At 45.8% G+C, this 19,712-nt stretch overlaps 4 protein-coding genes across 4 annotated transcripts; 3 read left to right on the top strand and 1 right to left on the bottom strand.

Annotated features, from left to right (window-relative positions):
* Positions 1-27: 27 nt before the first annotated feature.
* Positions 28-2,790, top strand: BDR25DRAFT_352467 (uncharacterized protein; the record flags this gene model as incomplete). The annotated part of the gene is made up of 17 exons (XM_033695012.1): positions 28-141; positions 168-178; positions 207-358; positions 426-434; positions 461-493; positions 551-691; positions 718-953; positions 1,046-1,238; positions 1,313-1,523; positions 1,552-1,611; positions 1,656-1,711; positions 1,779-1,856; positions 1,894-1,975; positions 2,018-2,211; positions 2,257-2,292; positions 2,332-2,345; positions 2,380-2,790. 17 exons carry the CDS (start codon positions 28-30, stop codon positions 2,788-2,790), a joined length of 2,031 nt encoding a protein of 676 aa, XP_033550844.1.
* Positions 2,791-4,116: 1,326 nt separating this feature from the next.
* On the bottom strand, positions 4,117-7,329 carry BDR25DRAFT_217393 (uncharacterized protein; the record flags this gene model as incomplete). The annotated part of the gene is made up of 4 exons (XM_033684906.1): positions 4,117-4,269; positions 4,371-5,466; positions 5,517-6,861; positions 6,933-7,329. 4 exons carry the CDS (start codon positions 7,327-7,329, stop codon positions 4,117-4,119), a joined length of 2,991 nt encoding a protein of 996 aa, XP_033550843.1.
* A 603-nt stretch (positions 7,330-7,932) lies between these two features.
* On the top strand, positions 7,933-9,147 carry BDR25DRAFT_126943 (uncharacterized protein). The gene has a single exon (XM_033683780.1). The coding sequence runs from the start codon at positions 8,059-8,061 to the stop codon at positions 8,650-8,652; it is 594 nt and encodes a 197-aa protein (XP_033550842.1). The 5' UTR covers positions 7,933-8,058; the 3' UTR covers positions 8,653-9,147.
* Positions 9,148-11,665: 2,518 nt separating this feature from the next.
* Positions 11,666-13,575, top strand: BDR25DRAFT_282188 (aldehyde dehydrogenase). The gene is made up of 5 exons (XM_033687948.1): positions 11,666-12,175; positions 12,227-13,087; positions 13,135-13,161; positions 13,210-13,338; positions 13,396-13,575. The coding sequence occupies exons 1-4, from the start codon at positions 11,771-11,773 to the stop codon at positions 13,321-13,323; spliced, it is 1,407 nt and encodes a 468-aa protein (XP_033550841.1). The 5' UTR covers positions 11,666-11,770; the 3' UTR covers positions 13,324-13,338; positions 13,396-13,575.
* Positions 13,576-19,712: the final 6,137 nt, after the last annotated feature.

Raw genomic sequence — 19,712 nt, 5'->3', positions numbered from 1 at the left:
AGCTATCAATTTATGCCTCACGAGGTCATGGTCCGCGCTGGTGAATGTAACACGACCTGTTGCCACGACCATGGTTCCACTACAAGCACGAAGTACCTGGTCATCGAAGACTCCAACTCGGGCGCTATGAATCATGATGCTGTGAGGGAAGCGGCATCATGATGGAGAAATCCGCTCCGTGGCGGGCTCATCCCTTTGGCCTGCAGAAGGATGCGAAGGAAGCAGCCTCTCCGAGCGGAACGGCCCACCGCGATTGCAAAAGAGACGCCTCAACACGACACATTGCCTCATAGCCCTCTCATCTTCGCTTCCTTGAAGGATTTGGAATTGCGTTCTGCCAGCCCAATACGTCGAGGCGGTCAAGCAAGATCTTAGCAGAGTTCAAATATTGCTGTGGCTAACGCAACTCCACATCAATGATCAAGCCATCATCCGTTCTTTAGCCTAATATCCTGCACAGGTGCCTTAAAACGGTTCTCTATCCACACCACTGGTCACCAGGGAACCATCCCTTACCTTAAATATCACCCCTGACCGTCTTGATTTTCAGCTCCGGGCGAATCGCTGAAGAGAATGCTAGTGCTGGTGTGTACTTGCAGGTACAAACGCCCAGTCAAAGACGAGGTACCCATATCCCCTGGCCGCCCAACCTTAATTCTCACTTTCCCCACAATGTACAAGTGCAGATCCTGTCAGTCGCTTCTGCTTCTGGCCGAGTACAGATTCTCAACGCTGGCGCCGCGTGCGTGATGCGATCGCAGCGCGATATGATGTTCGCATTCGTGTTAACCGACAGTCCTTTCCTCTTCAGAGACGCAGAAGCGCAAGCCGTTTGCAAATCCAACGCAAGCCAACGCCATCAGCAAGCCACTAACCTCGAGACAAAGTCCGCAGGCAAAGCGTCTGTGTGTGAGCCTCCGCCGATATCGCCCCATCATGTCTTCACTGACTGCGTCACCATAATATAGTCGCGTATACGCTGAAGGTCAGGGTTGAGACTATTCCGGCGGCCTTCATCAAATAACCTGTTTCTAGAACACCATAGCGCCGGCTCATGGACGATCACTCTTCGACAAATACGAATATCGCTCTGTTTCTCTTTTCCACCATCGATAATCTAGTTGCCGCGAATCAACCCGACCTAAGTTACAATCAGTTCACATCATCGAAATTTTTACCCATTGTAATTTCAAGATTCAGTATTTGCGGAGTTGGTATTCAAGCCTCCGAGGTAGGTGGTCCCACAACAACGTAAGCATTATATTCTCCGCATGCTGTGCCTACTACAAATTGTCCGTGCTATGGCATTGAGCCCCAGAGGATTGTGGGGTCACTCTTCCCATCCCAGGTTTGGTTGTTCTCGCCATCTATTCAGATGAACTGGTTCATTGCTCGAATATGCAAAAGCTGGGAAATGCGGAGAATGTGGAGGGGCGAAGTGGTGGCTATGTCACGGCAGCTGAACCTAGCGTTGCCGTACGTGGTGTCACCCAGCGCAATATGCTCTTCCCTGGATTTACCTTGTCTTGCTGTAGGTGATCCCCGGCGGAGCGGAGAGGAGGGGAGGGGTTCCGTCAACGAGGATGCCAGATGCGAAAATGATACCTCTAGGTAAGTATGTGAAGGTTCATAGCTTTTGGGATGGTTGTTGTAAGCGACAAACCACCAACACATGTTGCAACTCAATTGACGAGCAAAGTTGGGCGTGATTGTGCTGTGCCTTCAGCATGCTGATGGTGTGGTGTGGCTCTCCATGCTGCTTAATGGGGCGTATTAAGATGAAACTGGGCTCGACCTACCATACTCACCGAACATACATTCGCTTGTGCTTCAGCTGCGATACGAATGGCAAACGAGTGAGAGCTCTGCACTGCGCGGACGGCCATGGTGCAGGACAACGTGTCATGAGACTTAGGACCTGGACTCTATCTGACCCAAGTCGCCGCCAGGTGTCGCGCGAACAGTTGGCAGGTTGGTGGGGAGCACGCATAACCTAAAACTTAACGACCATCCCCAGCGGCCAACGAGGGAAGGAAAATATAGGGTGCATGGCAGATTGGGAGGTGCTTTGCAGCAGCGCGCCGTTGCCCTCCTTTCTATCCACTCCTTCTCAACGACTCAACTACACTAATACCTTCAATACATACATGAGCACCCCCCCAACCAGCCCTGCCAAGCCTAATAATATTTTGGAGCTTGCAGGGCAAGATCGTCAAAGGTGTTTCCATGAGGCTTTGCTTCCCACCCTGCCCTGAGCTACACATGATCTGAAACATGCACTGCAAGCATCAAGTAAGTTGGGCTGGCAGTGTCTTGATTCCTGCGGGTGAGTGAACTATGGAAGGGTGTGTTTAGAGTAGACTGGAGGAATGCGAACAGGTGGTCTCGACGTCTGAAGTTCTTATCAACGAGATAAAAGGTCCTAGAGAGCTTCAGTTTCTGGTCAGGGGAAGAAGAGACGGAAGGAGAGAGCCCGATTCGGATGTGGTCCCCAAGGTACCAAGTACCAGAATAGGATTTGTACCAATGTACATATACCTACCTGCCTACCTCCCTGCCTTTGCACTTCGTGCCGAAGCTTCGATGCCTACATACACCCATCCGCATTCTTTCCTAGTCTGTCGCGATCCACAGTGCCGCATCGTGACACACTACCACATTTGCCCACGTGCTCCAAACTCCATTAACTCAGCTCGACTAAGTCCAACCCAAGTCCAACCCTCCACATGGCAGCACATACAACTATCTACTAACAATATACTCCAGACCTTCCACCAAACCTTCTCCTAATCTAACCAAAATCTCCGTCCAGTTTTCGCATTAATAACAGAGCGCAAGTGCTATATATTCCCAATATGGCCGAGCGGATCCAGGTATGAGTCTGCATCGGCTCTGCGGCGGTGCGGTGCGGTGCAGGTGAGATTTCTTCTGCACATCACCATCACCGGCATCCACACATCCATCACGTCCACTGAATTGCTGCGCCGTACTCCGTTCGCGCGCGCTTACTCTGACTTGTGTTTGTTGGTTCTGCATCTGTGTCTTGTATGGTATCAGACAGACTATAGAATGAATAGATGGTACGATACTAGCCTTAGGACGGTGATACAGCTCCGAAAGTCTGAGAGGGGGAAAAGGGGTTGTATGATGGGTGACATGTGTGGGATGGAATAGCTGCTGGAGTCATCACGATCAAATACTGTGGATCTGATGAGGCCGGTTGAACAACTTTGGTTGGGCGAGAAGAAAAAGGAAGGTTGAAAGCCTTGCACTGGGGTGAATTATGGGGTTCGTTAAGGCTTGGGGCAGGGTTAAGCTGAAACATTAACACGCCGTGGCCAGGGCTATAGTACCAACCTTTGATGAAACGAAGAAAGCGAACCAGCCAGACCACTAAGAAACCCCGCGAGCCGAGCGCTAAAGAATCGTTCTGTCGGCCACGTTAACTAATATTACATTATTTTCTTTGTTTAATGGACTGATGTGGTTATTTTTTTCCCACTAAGGTTTTTGGGGTGGTTCTGCTCCGGTGTCACGCTTCCGTGATATGCCTGGAAAATCCTTCGCGAGAGAAAATGTGGTGAGTGGTATATAATGGAAACTGGAGAGATTGCCCGGTTTCCCCGGCTAGTGATAATACGACGCACACTTGTCCGACTGACGCCTCGCTAGTAGAACAATGATAATAGAGTAAGGGTGCAAGTGTGCGGGTACAGATGTAAGAAGTAAGGTGATTGAGTGTGTGCGCGTGATAAAGAGAAGGAAAACAAGACCATAATCGATAGACCGTGCCGCCAGCCCGAGTAATTCGCTTGTTTGGTGCAGGATGGGGAACGCCGAAACAGTATACGTGAGAACCAGATATTCGCCAAAGCCCAAGAAATGCCGTCCGCCAACCCATCCAGCCCAACCCAGCCATCCGACTGTTCCGCCTCCTTTCCATATCCATGAGGCCGCATAGACCCATGGGCTCCTTACCCAAGAGCAGAGAAAGGGGAAAATTGCACACTGTTGCAAGAAGTAGAAAGGCGGTTTTACAATGGTGATACGTGATAACGATATCGGAGAGAAGATAAGTGAAAGGAGTAAGAATTCAAGGTAATCTGGATGTTACATTCAGAGCGCAAGGCCAGTGCCGTCACCAGTCCATCGGTACAGTGACAGAACCTGACGACGATGGAGCTGAGCATAGTCGCCACCGAACTCGTCCATGCCGCCGCGTCCCCGAACTTGCGATAATGCGGAGCGCATGACCTTCCGGAAATTTCGCTGCATGTTTGGTTAGCATGATGTCACTCATCTCGGATATAATGGGAAATTCGATAAGTGTGGCAATGAAACACTTCCAAACAGAGGCTGAATTCACTCACCTGATACTCTGTGTTGAGCGTGACAACACAAGCTTCATGCGCTCGCACGATTGTCTCGCACGCCTTGACCACGTTGGGGTTTGCATCGCCCTGGAGTTTGTCGGCTATCAAGAGCAAGAGGAAGCTCCCCTGCAAAAGATAGATCCCAAAGAAGAAGGGCATGAAACTGAGATCGGGATCGTGCTCCAGGATCTCGTTGATAGCCTCCGCGGCTGATACTGCATGCCCTGTCGCGTCAATGAACGACTGCGATGATATCCACAGGTCATTATCGTCTAGCAGGGAAATCGGGTCCCACTTTCCATTGAGAAGAATGTGAAGGGTATGCATCAGGTGTGTGCCATACGCAACTACAATCTTAGCAAGGAGCAGTGATTCCTGGGCGCGTGAAGACGAAGAATTGACGGATCGGGCGGAGGGAGTACCTCCGACCTCATGCTGCATTGCATCATGAGATTCTGCATTAGCTTCGTTGACCGCTCGTGTCTTAAATTCTTGCAGGCTGTCGCCGTAGGCTTCGAGCTGATGAGTAATCTCAGCGGCGTGATCGTCCCAGTCGGAGCCGTTCTTGAAGCGTACACCAAAACGGGGGTGATTTCTGGCGTGATTCAAGTCGACTATCTCCCCGAGTATAGTCATCAGAGGAAGGAAAAATCCGAATATGGAGTGTCCGGTGCACTCAAAGGTTGGACCTCGTCGTCGGTGTAAATAAGGGGAGGTTGTATCTGAAAACGATTGAGCGGAGTCCCCATCGAAAAACTCTCCGGCTTGCCAGAGGGAGTCATCTACCGGTTGATAAAGGCCATCGCAATCTCTGTCCAAAAAGAACAATGGCCTGTTATAGCACAGTGCCAAGTGACGGTCCATGGTGTACAAGAGCCACCAAATCCGCCTGCGCTCTTCTCTCTGCTCTTCTGTGAGGTTTGCGGGACTATTCTGTCCATTCGAATGCGGTCCATTCATGTGATCCATGTCAACTTCACCTGGAGCGTCGGTATCATCTTCTTCACCATGTTCCGGCGGAGGTGTGTTTGGCACCTCCCTACCGAGCTTCAATTCCCTTGCCAAAGACCAGGCAGCATTCCACCAGCGAAGGCTTCGCAATCAATTAGCAATGTGGTTCAAGCAGCGTGCTTCTTAACATACCTCGCGGCTTTGTACTCGCTGGCAGACACAACAATAGCAAGATGCATGTAGGTTGCAACGTCGTCCAAGCCACCTGTAGCACCAGGCGAACCTCTTTCCGTCTCTTGTGCAGGCATGCCAAAGCCACCGAGGGCGACGCCATTAATGACTGGATTGGTGTATGTGGGGCTAGCTTCGCTACTAGGGGACGAATGAATGAGCGGCTTTAGGAGGCTTATGGTCAAATTGAGAAGCTTTTCGCAAATTTGGCCCCGTGCTGACGGCTGTGAGGTCAAATAAGGTGACTCGCTTGTCTGTGCGCCAATCCAAAGCATACTTGCGAGTAGCGCTGGGCTGCACAAGCGTGGATTGCTCTGTCGCAAGAACGAGCGTTTCCGGAAGACGTAACCGAGCACGTACGGCGAGATTGGTTGCATGAAGGCGGAAGACGAGGATTGGAAATATAATTCCAGCAAATCGCATGCCAATGAAATTGGGATGATGTTGGTGAGGTGTGGTACAATTGGCTGCAAAACCGGATACCGCAGTTGTTGAGAAGCATTCATGTGCTGTGCACCTGGGTACATAGTAGTTGATGGCGAAGGGAGAGAAAGCCATCCGGGAGATCCAGCGACGGGAGAGTTTCCAATAAATCCGGGCATTGGTGATTCTGCGGTACCCATCCGGAAAGCGTTGGGTGGTGCTTGCGCACTCTGCGGGCTCATCATGGAATAGGGGCTGTCGGTATACTCTGGCATGCCGTTTGAAGGGATAATCGGATGGGGCATGCCGTTCTGCATCATAGGGTGTGGTGATTGATGCATAAGGTTGCGGTGGAAGTCCTCCATGGACGCATACTCAGGAATAGCTACTATCGAGCGGTCGTGCATCTGTAGTCCAGAAGTCTGAATTCGAGGAGGTTGCATTGGTCCTATGGTGTCGTTGGGGACGGGCATCTGATGAACATTGGGCTCAGGCATCCGGTCAATGGCACCCATACTCATCGTCCGTGCCATTGGAGCGACATTTTGGTACATTGGAGTCTCCATGCCTCGGGTCGTTGCCATGCTGGCTGAACGGCCCGGGGTTGGAAGGCTCTGGGGAGGCAGATCGGGCAAGGGCCGCTGGGCATCGGACTGCTCCACACCGCTCTGTGAAGACTCGGCCATCTTCTGCTCCTCAGCAAAACCGTTGCTCCGTGACTGAGGGCTACCAGAAGCAGATCCGTCGCCCGATGGAGGTGCGGTGCCATTAGCGACTGCGGCTGCTGCTGCTGCCGCCGCGGCCTGCTGCTGGGCGATGTCTTTTCTTGAAGCCTTGCCGCGCTTCTTGCGTTCACGTACATACTCGCACGTCAAACCAAACTCTGGTGCTCAATAGTTAGTTTATTTTGTTTTGACGGCGCCACATCTGTCAAAGTCGGCTGGTGAGACGTACCCATACAATGCGCACACGGCGCCTTCCCGTCACATTTGGTCCTCAATTGATTGCACTGGTCACACGCCCTGGAGATGCGGCGTCGCACCGGGCCAGACGTTGCAGCTCCGCGTCCTGTTCGCTCGTGAAGCATTGCCTCGCGCTGGTTGCGGGGTGCGGCAGCTATGGGCCCGTTGGAGTACGGTATGCGATGTTGCTTAACGATACCCTTGGCATTAGGCAACATCTGGCGGTTGTGGTGGAATTGAAGCGCAGCATACTGCGAGGTATGGGCCAGAGTGTCGAGCGGCGACGGGCCCATATGCTGCGCGGCCAGGTGTTGTTCGTGGCTGACCATGTTCGGTGTGGGGAGATGGCTGAAGGCAGGCGAGTACTGGTGGAGGCTGGTGGAAATCATGTTGCTAGCGTCCGTGGCCTCGGCCACACTTGCACCTCTGCTCGACGACAGTGGAAAGCAAGACGAGGTTCTCGTGCAGTAATGAACCGTCAGTGGCGAAAATATGGTCAAGAGATGGAGGAGTTGAACGCGCTGACAGACGCTGCAGCGGCGTCGAAGAGTGGTGCGGGTTCTGCGAGGCGTGAGAAGAATGGATTAGGCTCAGCGCCGGGCTGGGACTGGATGTCGTCAAAAGATGTATGCAGGTCGCGGTGTCAGTCAGTCGTGCCGATGCTGCCTCTCTGTCTCGCTGCGGTGTGCCTGCGTACAATATAGCTGTCGGCCGCTGCCCTCTCCGCCTTAGTGGAGGTCGCGGGGTATAGTACAGGTCGCCAGTGCTTGGAGCTGCAGGGTGGCCAATACCGGATGGCATGGGAGAAGCTGTCCCATCTCCGGGTCTAGCTGCGTCGCGCGTCTGAGGTTTCTCTGGGCCACATGGGCTGCGTCTGCAAACGAGATGGCCCCGTTGCCCTAGTCCCCTCAGCATTCACCCCCAGTACAACCCCCCCCCCCCCCCCCCCCCCCCCCCCCCCCCCCGTGTGCCCCAGGCCTCGCAGGCGACCGGGTCCCCTGCCAGCAGGCAACGCTTCCACGTTGAGCACAGTCCACTGCGCCGCTGGATCGTCGGTGCCGCGAGCTTGAACGGATGCACCCCAAGTGCTCGCCGCGGGTTAGGCTCGCAATCAAAAAATGATATTGGTTGATCGGTGCGATCCCGACCCTATATGCGGGTCTCTTAAGGATGGCCCCGTACCGATGCCGGCTCGACATGTACCCTTTCGTACCTACGAACAACCATGCCACCCTGAGGCCCGCCGCCCTCGTCGGTCTGGGCGATCAGGAAACACTCTGCATCGTGATTGGTGTCGACCACCCTCCTCTGTGCATCCGCCAGCAAACCCGCCTGCTGACGGCACGGGACCCTCTGGCCTCCGCCCATCGCCGCCGTTCGCTGTACCCTCCAGTACGAGCGTGCTCAAGCAGGGTCGCCCATTGCCCGCCACAGCTGCCGGTCATACTGCATCCCAGCGAATAATCCATTCCGCTAGCCGTCCAGCGCCCGCGCCCTGCCCGCCTGCGCTGATCAGCCTTTTCATCCAGAATTCTACCAGAAGAAGCCGTGGAGAGCATGAATCAATGCTCACGATGCGCCGATGCAATCGGTCTCAGAGCCTTCCAAAACCCTTCCAGAGCATCGTCGTAACTCGCAGGGTCCAGTCGAATTTGACGGGGCAACCCCAGAAACAAATCGCTTGCGTCAAGGCTCTGGAGGCCTGCGCATGATAATGCCGTCCATTATCAGGGCTCGGTAATGCATGTTATGGAGCTCCTCCACAATATGAAGGCGCTGGGACCGTCACCTGCAGTGAAGATGTTGTCTGAATGCCAAACTGGGCCTGGAGAGAGGGCTTGTTGCGCAAACTCTGGTCTATAATACTCTGTATTATGATATGAGGTCCAAAATGAGAGGTTGCGGCACGGCCATGTCAGCGCGTGCCTGGTCCAGCCTGTGCAGTGGCCTATGACTGGGCGAGTGGCGGCCAGATGCTGCCGACGACCTCTGCGCTAAGAGCCCATCTTCCCCTCTGCGCTTAACGGCGCTGCCTGCTCCGATCATAATAATAATAAACCTAACGTCTTTGTCTGATGACAATGAGGATACGGCCTCGCCATCAGACTCGGCTTGCATCGTGACTCGGCCCTGGCCACTGTTTGCCAGCGAGTGGAATGATCCTGCCACCCCGGATTGGCCGGCGATTCTGTAAAGCCAGCGGATCGCTCCGCATTTCAACGGCCAGGTCCTGACCTCATTTGCTCCAACGCGTTTTTTACGGCTTGGCACGCTTTACTGCAGGAACGTCCATATACCGTTCGAGAATACTTGCTGCTCCAGCCGGCGCAGGCCCTCCGGGCGATCAGTATCAGAACTGCCATAATAACAAGGACGCGTCCTCATTAAGTCGTCGGGGTAAGTTCTTCGATCCAATCTCCTGAGGAAGGTCCTATTCCGAGGGCTTCATGGACAGGGGAAGAAAGATGTGATAGCATAACTTGAGAATATGATATGGACGATCGAACTTTGGTCTAGGTGTGGGACTGCTGAGGTGTGGCCGCCACGGATGTCAGCTGGGCGAGAAGCAAGATTTTCGAGAGAAACTGGGGTGGTGAGATAGGTTTCGCTCCATGCCGATTCGGGAACGGGTACTTTTCTCCGCCAACGCAGGCAGCCTCACAACACGCGCCCATGGCAGAGAACGGTTCGTCGTTTGCTCGTGGTAGCTACTTCTTTGCTGATGCGCTCGAACTCGTCGGTAAAGCGGCAGACGAACCGGGCGGCAGGCGTTCAGAGGGACTCTGGACCACTGAGAAGGGATTTACACCCTCCACGAGGGACAAATTTGTCGAGCCAGATGAACAGAGGGGACCCTGGGACAGGGATCGCTCTCGAATCCGGCGGGCCACTCAAGACTTACCTCAAAGTGTGAGCGGATGCATACCGCCCCTCGATACGTAACAAGGTTGGTGAACTGCACGTGGATTAGCGAAGCCACTGGATGAGGTCCAAGAGTGCATTAAAATCGACCAATAGTAATTTTGGAATTTTTCGAGCTGTCTGGGCTGGCTTTTGCCTCGAGCAGCATTTTTATGCACTCAATGCAACCTGAACAGCAGTTAGTTACGAATTCCGTACTTGATATCCCGCAGTCTTCCCGTATTGCCTGATAAAAGGTTCTGTATCCTTTGTCAAGCAAACGGATATTGCCCTCGCCACCAATGCCACAAACATGGTACGGTAACGACCGCCGCCTCATTGGGGGGCACTGCCCAATCATGAGGGATAAATGGCACTCCAGTGACTGCTTCGAGAAGGTATTTGTGTTAATGCGAAGGCCCTGGAGATTGAATAGGAAAGTGTGGGCCCGCAACACCTGAACAATGTAGCTCCGATCTGAGTTGGAATCGAAATGAGACATCATGACATGGGCTGAATTTGGGAGATTGTTGCGTTAGCCGAGCCCTTAGACCAAGGCTTAACACTGGATCCTGCCCTCTGTGGTGGTTGCACAGAGTTCGATTGAGGTCGACGCTGCTCGTCGGCAGGGACGATCGCGACAGAATTCCGCCGCGACTCCATCAGACCGGATCGGCACTTAAGGTTCTCCTGAGGAGTACCGTGATCCTGAGTGGGTTCAAAATCCAATCAAGGGAAACGAAAATGAAGATTCGTCGCAATTACGGCTCCCCAGGCCCGACTCAAAGACGGGTTGTTGATCCCAAGATATTACTTGTGCAGCAAGATGCATTTAGTATTCGGCATGCACAGGCTGTGTAGAGAAGGGTGTAGCCGAACTGTTGACAAAGGGAAGTACTGTCTCTCACCTACCATCTGCCACTGCAACATGTGACCGCATCATTTCAGTGTTATCCATGTTGGATCCTTCGTGATCCTTCTGAGATCAGATAGCTTCATAAGGATTCTGGCCTAAAAATGAGGATCAGGCATGGGATACAGAGAGGAGTGGCCTTTGTTAGCTGATTTGTTGGGACAACACGATTGGTCGTAGCCGTACCCTTTTCTGAGTGTCTGCAATGCCACGGAGACAATGCAACAAACGTATTTCAGAACCAAGGGGCCGATTAGTTATCGTAAATATTGTGTTGCCCACTTTACTCCTTCCTGTCCCTCGAACTGAGCGGGAGAAGAGGGAATGACACCATGATTCCTGGATTGCTCTCCAATTTCCCGGGCTTGGCGAGGTACTCAAATCTTCAAGTGTCCTCGATCTTTAAGTACACACGGGGAGCGAAAATGCCTGAAGCCATGTGCCCTTCCATGGACCAGTCTTTGGGAACCCACCAGCTGCTGCTTGGGCGAGAAGATCTCCAATCTTTTGCACTTCTGCGTTGCTATCGGTCCCAATCTTCAATTCGCAGCGGTGCGCACACGAGAGATAGGTACTTGTCACCGCAATCAGTCAGTGACTTGCCGGGTATCCTTACATTGGAGCTTACCTAAATTGCGCAAAGTGTCCTACAGGGGTGTCGTCGCCCCTCCAAAATCCACGCCGCGCCAAATTCAGAGCCATGTACAAGGCATTGCCCAATATGAAGAGCAGTGATGATCACGTTTGTGATATATTGATGGCAAAGTCAGGTGGTGCACGTGAAGTTGTGATGCACCCTCGAATTAAGCATGAAATCGGACTCCCGAGCCTTACGCTCCAACCCTCCGCGCTAGGTCATATCAGGGCATTAGTGTAATAACGTCACCGGAAATCGGCGGCCAAAAGGTCGACAAACTTCAACCTCAAAATTAACCGCATTGAAGCATTGGTGCCCTCTCTCGTCTCTCGCCATTCAATTAATATAAACTAGAGGTCACGCCTCGACTCGCACCATCATGTCTGTGGAGATCATCACGACCATCTCTCCCATCACCAACAGGCCAATCCTCACACGCAACAGCCTAACAGATGCCGATCTCCAGTCTATTCCTGCGACGGCTACGCGCGCGTTCGAGTCGTATCGCCGCACGAGCCTCTCAGAGAGGCAATCCATTGTCAAGAGGGCGCTGAAGTTACTCAAGGAGCGGCAGGACGAATTGGCTAAAGAAATCACGCAGCAGATGGGGCGGCCCATCGCCTACAGTGCAAAAGAAGTCGCCACTGCCGTAATGCGCGGCGAATATCTTCTCAAGATTAGCCCAGAAGTTCTCAGTGATACGCTAGGTGAGGCGGAAAAGGGCTTCAAGCGCTACATCAAGAAAATTCCAGTGGGACCAGTCTTGATTCTTTTTCCGTGGAATGTTCGTGTGACGAACTACAAATTCTTTCTCGCACGCTAACCTGTCCTGCAGTATCCTTATCTGACCCTTGTGAATTCGATAGTGCCAGCTTTGCTTGCCGGAAACTCTGTCATCCTGAAACCCTCTCCTCAGACACCGACGAGTGGCGAGCAGATTCAGCAGGCTTTTAGTGATGCTGGGCTTCCTGAGGGGGTTATTCAGGTCTTCCATTGTGGGTCTCTAACCCAGATTGAGGCAATGATACGATCCCCACAAATACAGCTGGTTTGCTTCACAGGGTCAGTCGCCAATGGTCTTGCTGTACAAAAGGCTGCAAGCGATCGAGTAGGTATTCGAGTATGTCTTGAGCTTGGTGGCAAGGATCCAGCTTACGTCCGATGTGACGTAGATGTTCAGTGGGCTGCTGAAGAGATCGTAGATGGTGCAGTCTTTAACTCAGGTCAAAGCTGTTGCAGCATCGAAAGGGTATACGTGGATGAGAAGATCCACGACCAATTTGTTTCTGCAATCCAAGGAGTCCTGAAGGGGTACAAACTAGGGGATCCTTTTGATACTAAGACGCACGTTGGCCCCGTGGTCTCTAAACGGTCAGCAGAGACGGTTCGCGGACATATCAAAGACGCGCTCCGAAAAGGTGCCAAAGATGCAACACCAGCGAACGAGTCTTTCCAATCCCCGCTTCCAGATGGCAACTACGTTGCACCAACACTCTTGATTGATGTGACTCATGAAATGTCTGTCATGACAGAAGAGACTTTTGGTCCAGTCATTCCTGTAATGAAAGTAAAAAATGACGCAGAGGCTATCGAGCTTATGAACGAGAGTCAATTTGGTCTTACGGCGAGTATCTGGACTAGGGATATTGACAAGGGCCACGAACTCATGGAGGATGTTGAGGCCGGAACCGTTTTTGTAAGACTTTCCTTCCACAATACAAACTAATGTGCTAACAACCTTAGGTAAACCGTTGTGACTACCCAAGTCCAGTGAGTTCATCAATGTCACGCGGCTTGTTTCAATACTAACTCTGTCAGGACCTTGCATGGATAGGGTGGAAGGACTCTGGAAAAGGACAAACACTGAGCAAATTCGGCTTCGATCAATTTATTAAGTTGAAGAGCTACCACATCAAAGACTACCCAAAATAACTCGATATGCATGAGGTATGATTCGCCTTACGATCTATATAGCCGAAGAAGACAGTAACTGACGGCTGCCAGATACGAAGCCCTTAACGTTATCATATACTCATCCTATAGATAGGAGCTGGCAATGAAGCGATTCTCAGGGATGTATGACAAGGGAACTATAGTGTATGTTGACTCTCTCTCTAAATCACTTGAGTGAAACCAAGTGCCTCATAAATGCAGCCCAAGTGTCAAGGTCGCTCTATCATTCGGCAAGAAGAGACCTTTTTTCGTTTCAATTACACGTATCGGTGCCTCATTGTGGAATGCAAGATATATACAAGGTTGGTAGCACAGGGGGTAAACGAGGGAGACTTTCGAATTGCAACAACAACTTTGATCGTCAAGCCTTCCTATACTCTCACGACGCGCCGTCCACTCTTGAATACCCCCAACAATGCCTTCCATTAGACATCTCGCACTCTCCTCGTTCACTACTCTATTCTAGAGTCAGGATCCCATTTAGGTCCTGTACGGCTTATCTTCCCCAAACGCCACATGACATATCCCAGAATAATCGACATTCCTCTAGCTTACGGAAAATCCTTCCGCGATCTGTCTTTTTTGAATCAAGGAATGCGCGAATCGTCGGGTAGTAAGTTATGCCTATGGCGCTTATCTCATCTTCCCTCGCATCTTATATATCATCGCCAATTAGGGCCGCACCGATTCAGGGCTTCCAACGGGGCGTACTACGGTCCCTACAAAGTGAACCGTAAGGTTCACGTGATCAGCACGAACGTACCGAGTTCGTGAGCCATCCTGTATATTTAATGATATCCTAGATACAGTACATAGTACAGATTGTACAGTCGCGTGTTAAAAGTCACTTGGCATCACTTTTTTCTCACCAAATCGCGACGCGAAAAAGAACCACGCGCACTTAATGTTATGTAGAAATACATACTTTTTTTAAAGTAAATAATTAAAATATATTTAATACCAAGTCTGCCAGCCATGCGCGAGTTGTGCAGCCTTAATTCTCCTTAGCATTAACTAGATGAGTGTACAGATGAGTGAATTAGGTATCCTCTGCTACCCCTTCTTTAAAGCTATACAAAATTAATCTTATTTTCCTCTGTATTACTAAATTAACTAAACTTAGAATAGAGCTTATGTATAATCTTTTTAAAAGCCTACTAAAGGTGTGTTACGGTCTATGGTTGGACCGACGTAAATCTACCCATGGTGCCCCACAATCTAGCCGAATTGGAACAGAGCCTGTTTATGGACCAATTAGAAGACATAGAGGCAGCGCAGCTGCCTAGGATTATAGAAGAATGTGTTGTCTAATAAACAAGAAGCTAGAGACGCTAAGACAAGTTTAGACAAGTCTTACTAAGCTTGCCTAAAGGACTGTAGTAGAAGCTTATAGAAACTTATGCAAACTTATTCTTAGCACTAGTAGACATGTATATAGTTTTAACTTAAATAAACTTTTAAAAAGTGTGTTTAACATTTAGTTTATAGTCTAGTTTACTTTTTATATAGACTAAGTAGCATTCTAGCTTTTTAATAAGCTGTAATACTAATTATATATCTTATAACATATATACCTTTAATCTTATCTAAACAGAACTATTTAACCTAGCCTCTATACTGCTGTTTAAGAGACAAACTACAATCTAGTTGCCCTACTAACCTCCACAAGCCTATTAGCCATTATGTGAAGCTATGTAAGGCACTAGAGACATAAGGAACTGCATTCTATCTATTGCTAGAGGAGTCCTTTGTAGGAGTCTATATACATGCAAAATGAGTGGGTGAGTCTTGGCAACAGATTATGGTGACGACGCATACGACTATGATGACGACGCATCCGATCATGGTGACGACGCATGCGACCATGGTGACGACGCATCTGACTATCGTATGATTACTGCAAACACATTACGTAGGACTGTACACCCTATCGTTAGCCCCTACACTCTGCCCTACTCTCTAGGATAACATTAACCTGCGTGCTTCTAGGAAGCAAGGATTATAACATTAAACACTACACCTCTAAAAAGTATAACTTCTTAATATAATATTAATTCTAACATAGCCTATATAGTCTTGTTAGGATTAACAGAAGTTCTAACTGCTAGTAAAGAAGTTCTAGCTAAATAGATTAATAGCATCTAGGATAATATTAAGAAACTTTAATAAATTAGTAATAAAATTAGTAAACTAACTAGCCTTTATAAAGAAGTAAAATGTCTAAACTAAAAAATAACCTAATTAAATACTTAGCCTATAGCGGCTACAACAGCTAACTTGCAAATACACGCGTTGCAGGTAGACCTAGCAAATCTTTAGAATGCATTAGCTAAGAAAGCAAGCATTAAGGCTAAAAAGACTTTAAGACTAGCCTTTCTAAAGCTTTTTAGAGGATTGCCTAAGAACTTCTAACTCTTTTTTACCTAATGCTATCTCTACATGTAATATAACTGTAACGATTCTCGTTCCATCTCGGGTCGCCCGGAACCTCCGGAAGGCCCTCGTATCGGCCCCGACCTCGACCTGGCCCCGACCCCTGCTGTTACCCCTATCCCCTCATGTATTTAGTCGCACCTCGCCCCTGTAGCTAGCTCGGTAGTTTTCTGATATCCCTACGTACAAGGCCTATAGGTGTCATTGGTATTCCCAGGTCTCTGAGTCCCCACGCACTCCCATATGCCTCTGAGTGGATTCATACCGCATTCGGACCCATTGTCTTGCCTGCGCCGTTACAATAACAGGGGAGCATTCTAGACTAATAGAGGAATAATATTATAGATAGGGCTACATTTAGAAGAACCCCTAGCAATTTAGTTCTAGCTATATGCAGATAACTAGATATACTTTAAGGTAAACAGCATAGCACTAAACTCTAAAACTAAAGAAATATTTAGTAGCCTTAACACTTTTAAGAAAGCCTTAATTACTATCTATAAAACTATAAATAAATAATAAATTACTACTAATAAACTAAATACTTTAAAATAAGAAAAAGAAACTGGATAACATTATATAGTATACTTTAAGAAATAACTAGTAATCTATAGATAGACAGATTAAAAAGCTCTTTACTAAATATTTTATAATAAGTTATAAGATACTATAAAAGAAAAATTTACACATAATAAAAAGCTAATAACATTAAAAAAAACTTTATTATAAAAGCAACACTTTACAATAACAGACATAAAAAGTGTAAAAAAGAAAAATAGTGTAAAGAAGCTCTTTAGAAACCTAAGTTTATTCTTAAAAAAAAAGCTTTTTAATATAATAAAAAACAAATAAACCTTAGTTATATAAAGTATATATAAAGCCTCTTTTTAAAGAAAAGCTAAGCTTTTAGATGTAATAGGCTGCTTTTTACTAAAAAGTAATAAAAATAGCTTAAAAACAAGGCCTACCTAAACTATAAAAAAGTAGAACATTTTTACTAAAATTACCTAGACTTCTAAAAAAAAGAAAATAAAAATACTACTAAATATAGCCTTATAGATAAGAAAATATTAAAAAGATTAAATAATAGACTTTACTAGCAATGTAAAAAAAATTACTCTTTAAAAAACTACTCTAAACTATACTAAAGAGTAGCTATTAGAAACTTTAGTAGCCTTAATTAAGTGTTGTAAGACTTTATAGTTTTTAAAAAATAAAAAATAAAAAAAACTTAAATCTAAAAATATACTATAAACATTAACTAAATTTTTTTTTAATAAAACTTTTAGCACTTTAGCTAAAAAGTTTTCTAAACAGTTTTAAAACTACTTATACTAAAAGCGTAGATAATAATATAACTACTTAAAAAAGTATGTAGTATTACTTTATTAGATGAGTATTAAAAATAACTATATAACATTTAATATAATATAATAAATAGCTAAAGTAAAGTATAATATTATAAAAAAAAGTGATAAGAATTCTTTATAAACATTTATAACTAGAAATTCTGTAGGCTAGGCTAAAGTGCTACCTTTAAAGTTCTAGAACTTATAAGAGAGTAACTTAGAACTCTACTCCTAGGACTAGTAATTACTAAAAAAGCCCTTACTTTATAGTAGAATAGCAGCTAGTGCGTGTTCTGTAGAAGCGCCTCCTACAGCATTAATGCTTGCTAGTGGCGAGAACACCCTGTACAGGTAGTACAAACTAAAGAATACCTGCAGTGGACCTAAAAGCAGCCCCTAAATACCCTTTATAGGCTAGACAACTGCCTATACCCCTAGTACTAGTGTGTGCGATAGTATTGCACTAAACACTAGAACAACAAGCATTAAGCTAGATAGTAGCCTACTTAGAAAAGATAGTAAAAGAAATGCCTATAGTAAAGCACTACTTTAACATGTAAAGTTATAAACTGTTACACGTGCTAGACTACCTTTATATATAAGTTAAAAGACTAGCTAGACTGCAATAACTAAAGCAACTACAGGTTCTACTATTTCTAATAAAAGGCTACATGTATAGAGAATTATACAACCTTCTACTATTTAGTAGAAGACTATAAATGTAAAGTAATAAACTACTATGTTAAAAAATATTAGCTTTATAAAAAAATAATTTAATAACTTATAAAACATTAACTCTTACTTTATAAATAATAAAAAAGAAATATTTTATAATGTAAAAGCATTAGTAGTAGTAAAATAAGGCATAAAATAAAGCCTAACTACTACCTTTACATTTAAAGAAAGACCTAGTGTAGCTTTTACTAATAGCAGATGTACTTTTATAGTAATAGATGTAAACTAGATTAACTAGCATAGCATTTTATATTAAATAAAAAAACTTTATTTAAAGTACCCTTTACTAACACATTATTACTAGAGTATAGTAGAGGATAGATTAACCTAGAAACTTATAAAAAAGGTTTAAAAAAAACACTAAAAACAAAAAGTTTATAAGTATGCTTTTTTTAAGAGATAAATATAACATAATTTTAGACTATAACTAGCTTAAAAAACATAACTCTACTATTAACTAAAAAATAATAAGCATTAAAAACTTTAATAACTACATATATATAACCTAGTTAGTATGCTATAATAACTTATACTTGGTCTATAAGTAAGCTAAGCAAAGTAGTAGTTACTACTTAAGAAAAAAAAACTTTAAAATTTTTTATACTAAAAACTTAAAGCTAAAGTAGTATAAGGAATAAAAAAAGAACTAAAAAAAGTATTTTATAAAAAAAATAGTAGCTAACCTAGACATTAAATAAGCTAGTATGTATAAGATTTAAGAAGAGCATAATATTCCCTCTAAATATAAGGATTACAGAGATATGTTTAAAACACTAGAGGACCTAGAAGAGTTGCCTCTACATAAGCCTTAAGACTATACTATTAACTTTATAAAAGACTCTAAGCTAAAGATATATAAACTCTAACTTTTAATAAAGCTATAAAAAAAGCACTTTAAAAATATATTGTTGCGTTTGCTAAAAGGTTGACCTTCTAGCTAGCACAGCAGAAGGATATATATAGACGGATAGCTGTACGCGACACACCCCCTAGCTTAAACTGTGGAACAAGAGAGGTAAAACATAGTAAAACAACCTTAACACACCCTCCCTAGCCTAAGCAACAGAACTTAGAGACAGATCTAAATATAAGGTAGCCTCTGTAATAGGCGCACTGCCTAAATGCTTTTTGCTAAGCGTAGGAATTAAACACACAGTGCTCTAGGATAATATAATCCTATTAGTAGAGCAAGGGTGCGCAAATTTTTAAGTGCTAACTATCTACACTACGCTGTAAACTAGGCTTATAACTGTTGCGTTTGCTAAAAGGTTAACCTTCTAGCTAGCACAGCAGAAGGATATATATAGACAGATAGCTGTACGCGACATATATTAACTAAATGTTAGTATAAGGCTATATTTAAAAAAGCTATAGCCTAGTAGCCTTAGCAGTAGTCTTTGTAAAAAAGAAAAGAAGAAAAATTAAAGTGTACTAGAATTACTAAACTCTAAATAATAATATAATTTAAAATTAATTTTTTTTAATTATTTAAAACATAATAAACTAGTTAAAAAGAAATAAGTACTTTATAAAGTTTAATATATAAAATAAATTTAATAAAATATAAATAAAAAAAAGATAAATAGCTAACAGCTTTTTAAACCTTTTAAAAATTATATAAGCTATTAGCAATGCTATTTAGCCTAATAAACACACTAGTAACATTCTAAAGAATTATTAACACAGCTCTAAACCTATATCGAGACACTTTTATGTTAGTGTATCTAGATAACGTCCTTATCTACACAAAAATAGACAAGAAGAACTATGTGCAGAAGGTACATTAGGTCTTAGATAAGCTAAAAGAATATAGACTTTACCTCTAACTATTTAAATATAAATTTTATGTTA

Source organism: Lindgomyces ingoldianus (genome assembly GCF_010093535.1).
Source record: "Lindgomyces ingoldianus strain ATCC 200398 unplaced genomic scaffold BDR25scaffold_8, whole genome shotgun sequence".
Classification (NCBI taxonomy): Eukaryota; Fungi; Ascomycota; class Dothideomycetes; order Pleosporales; family Lindgomycetaceae; genus Lindgomyces; species Lindgomyces ingoldianus.
The sequence above is the reverse complement of the archived record's forward strand: the minus strand, read 5'-3'. Positions and strand labels throughout refer to the sequence as shown.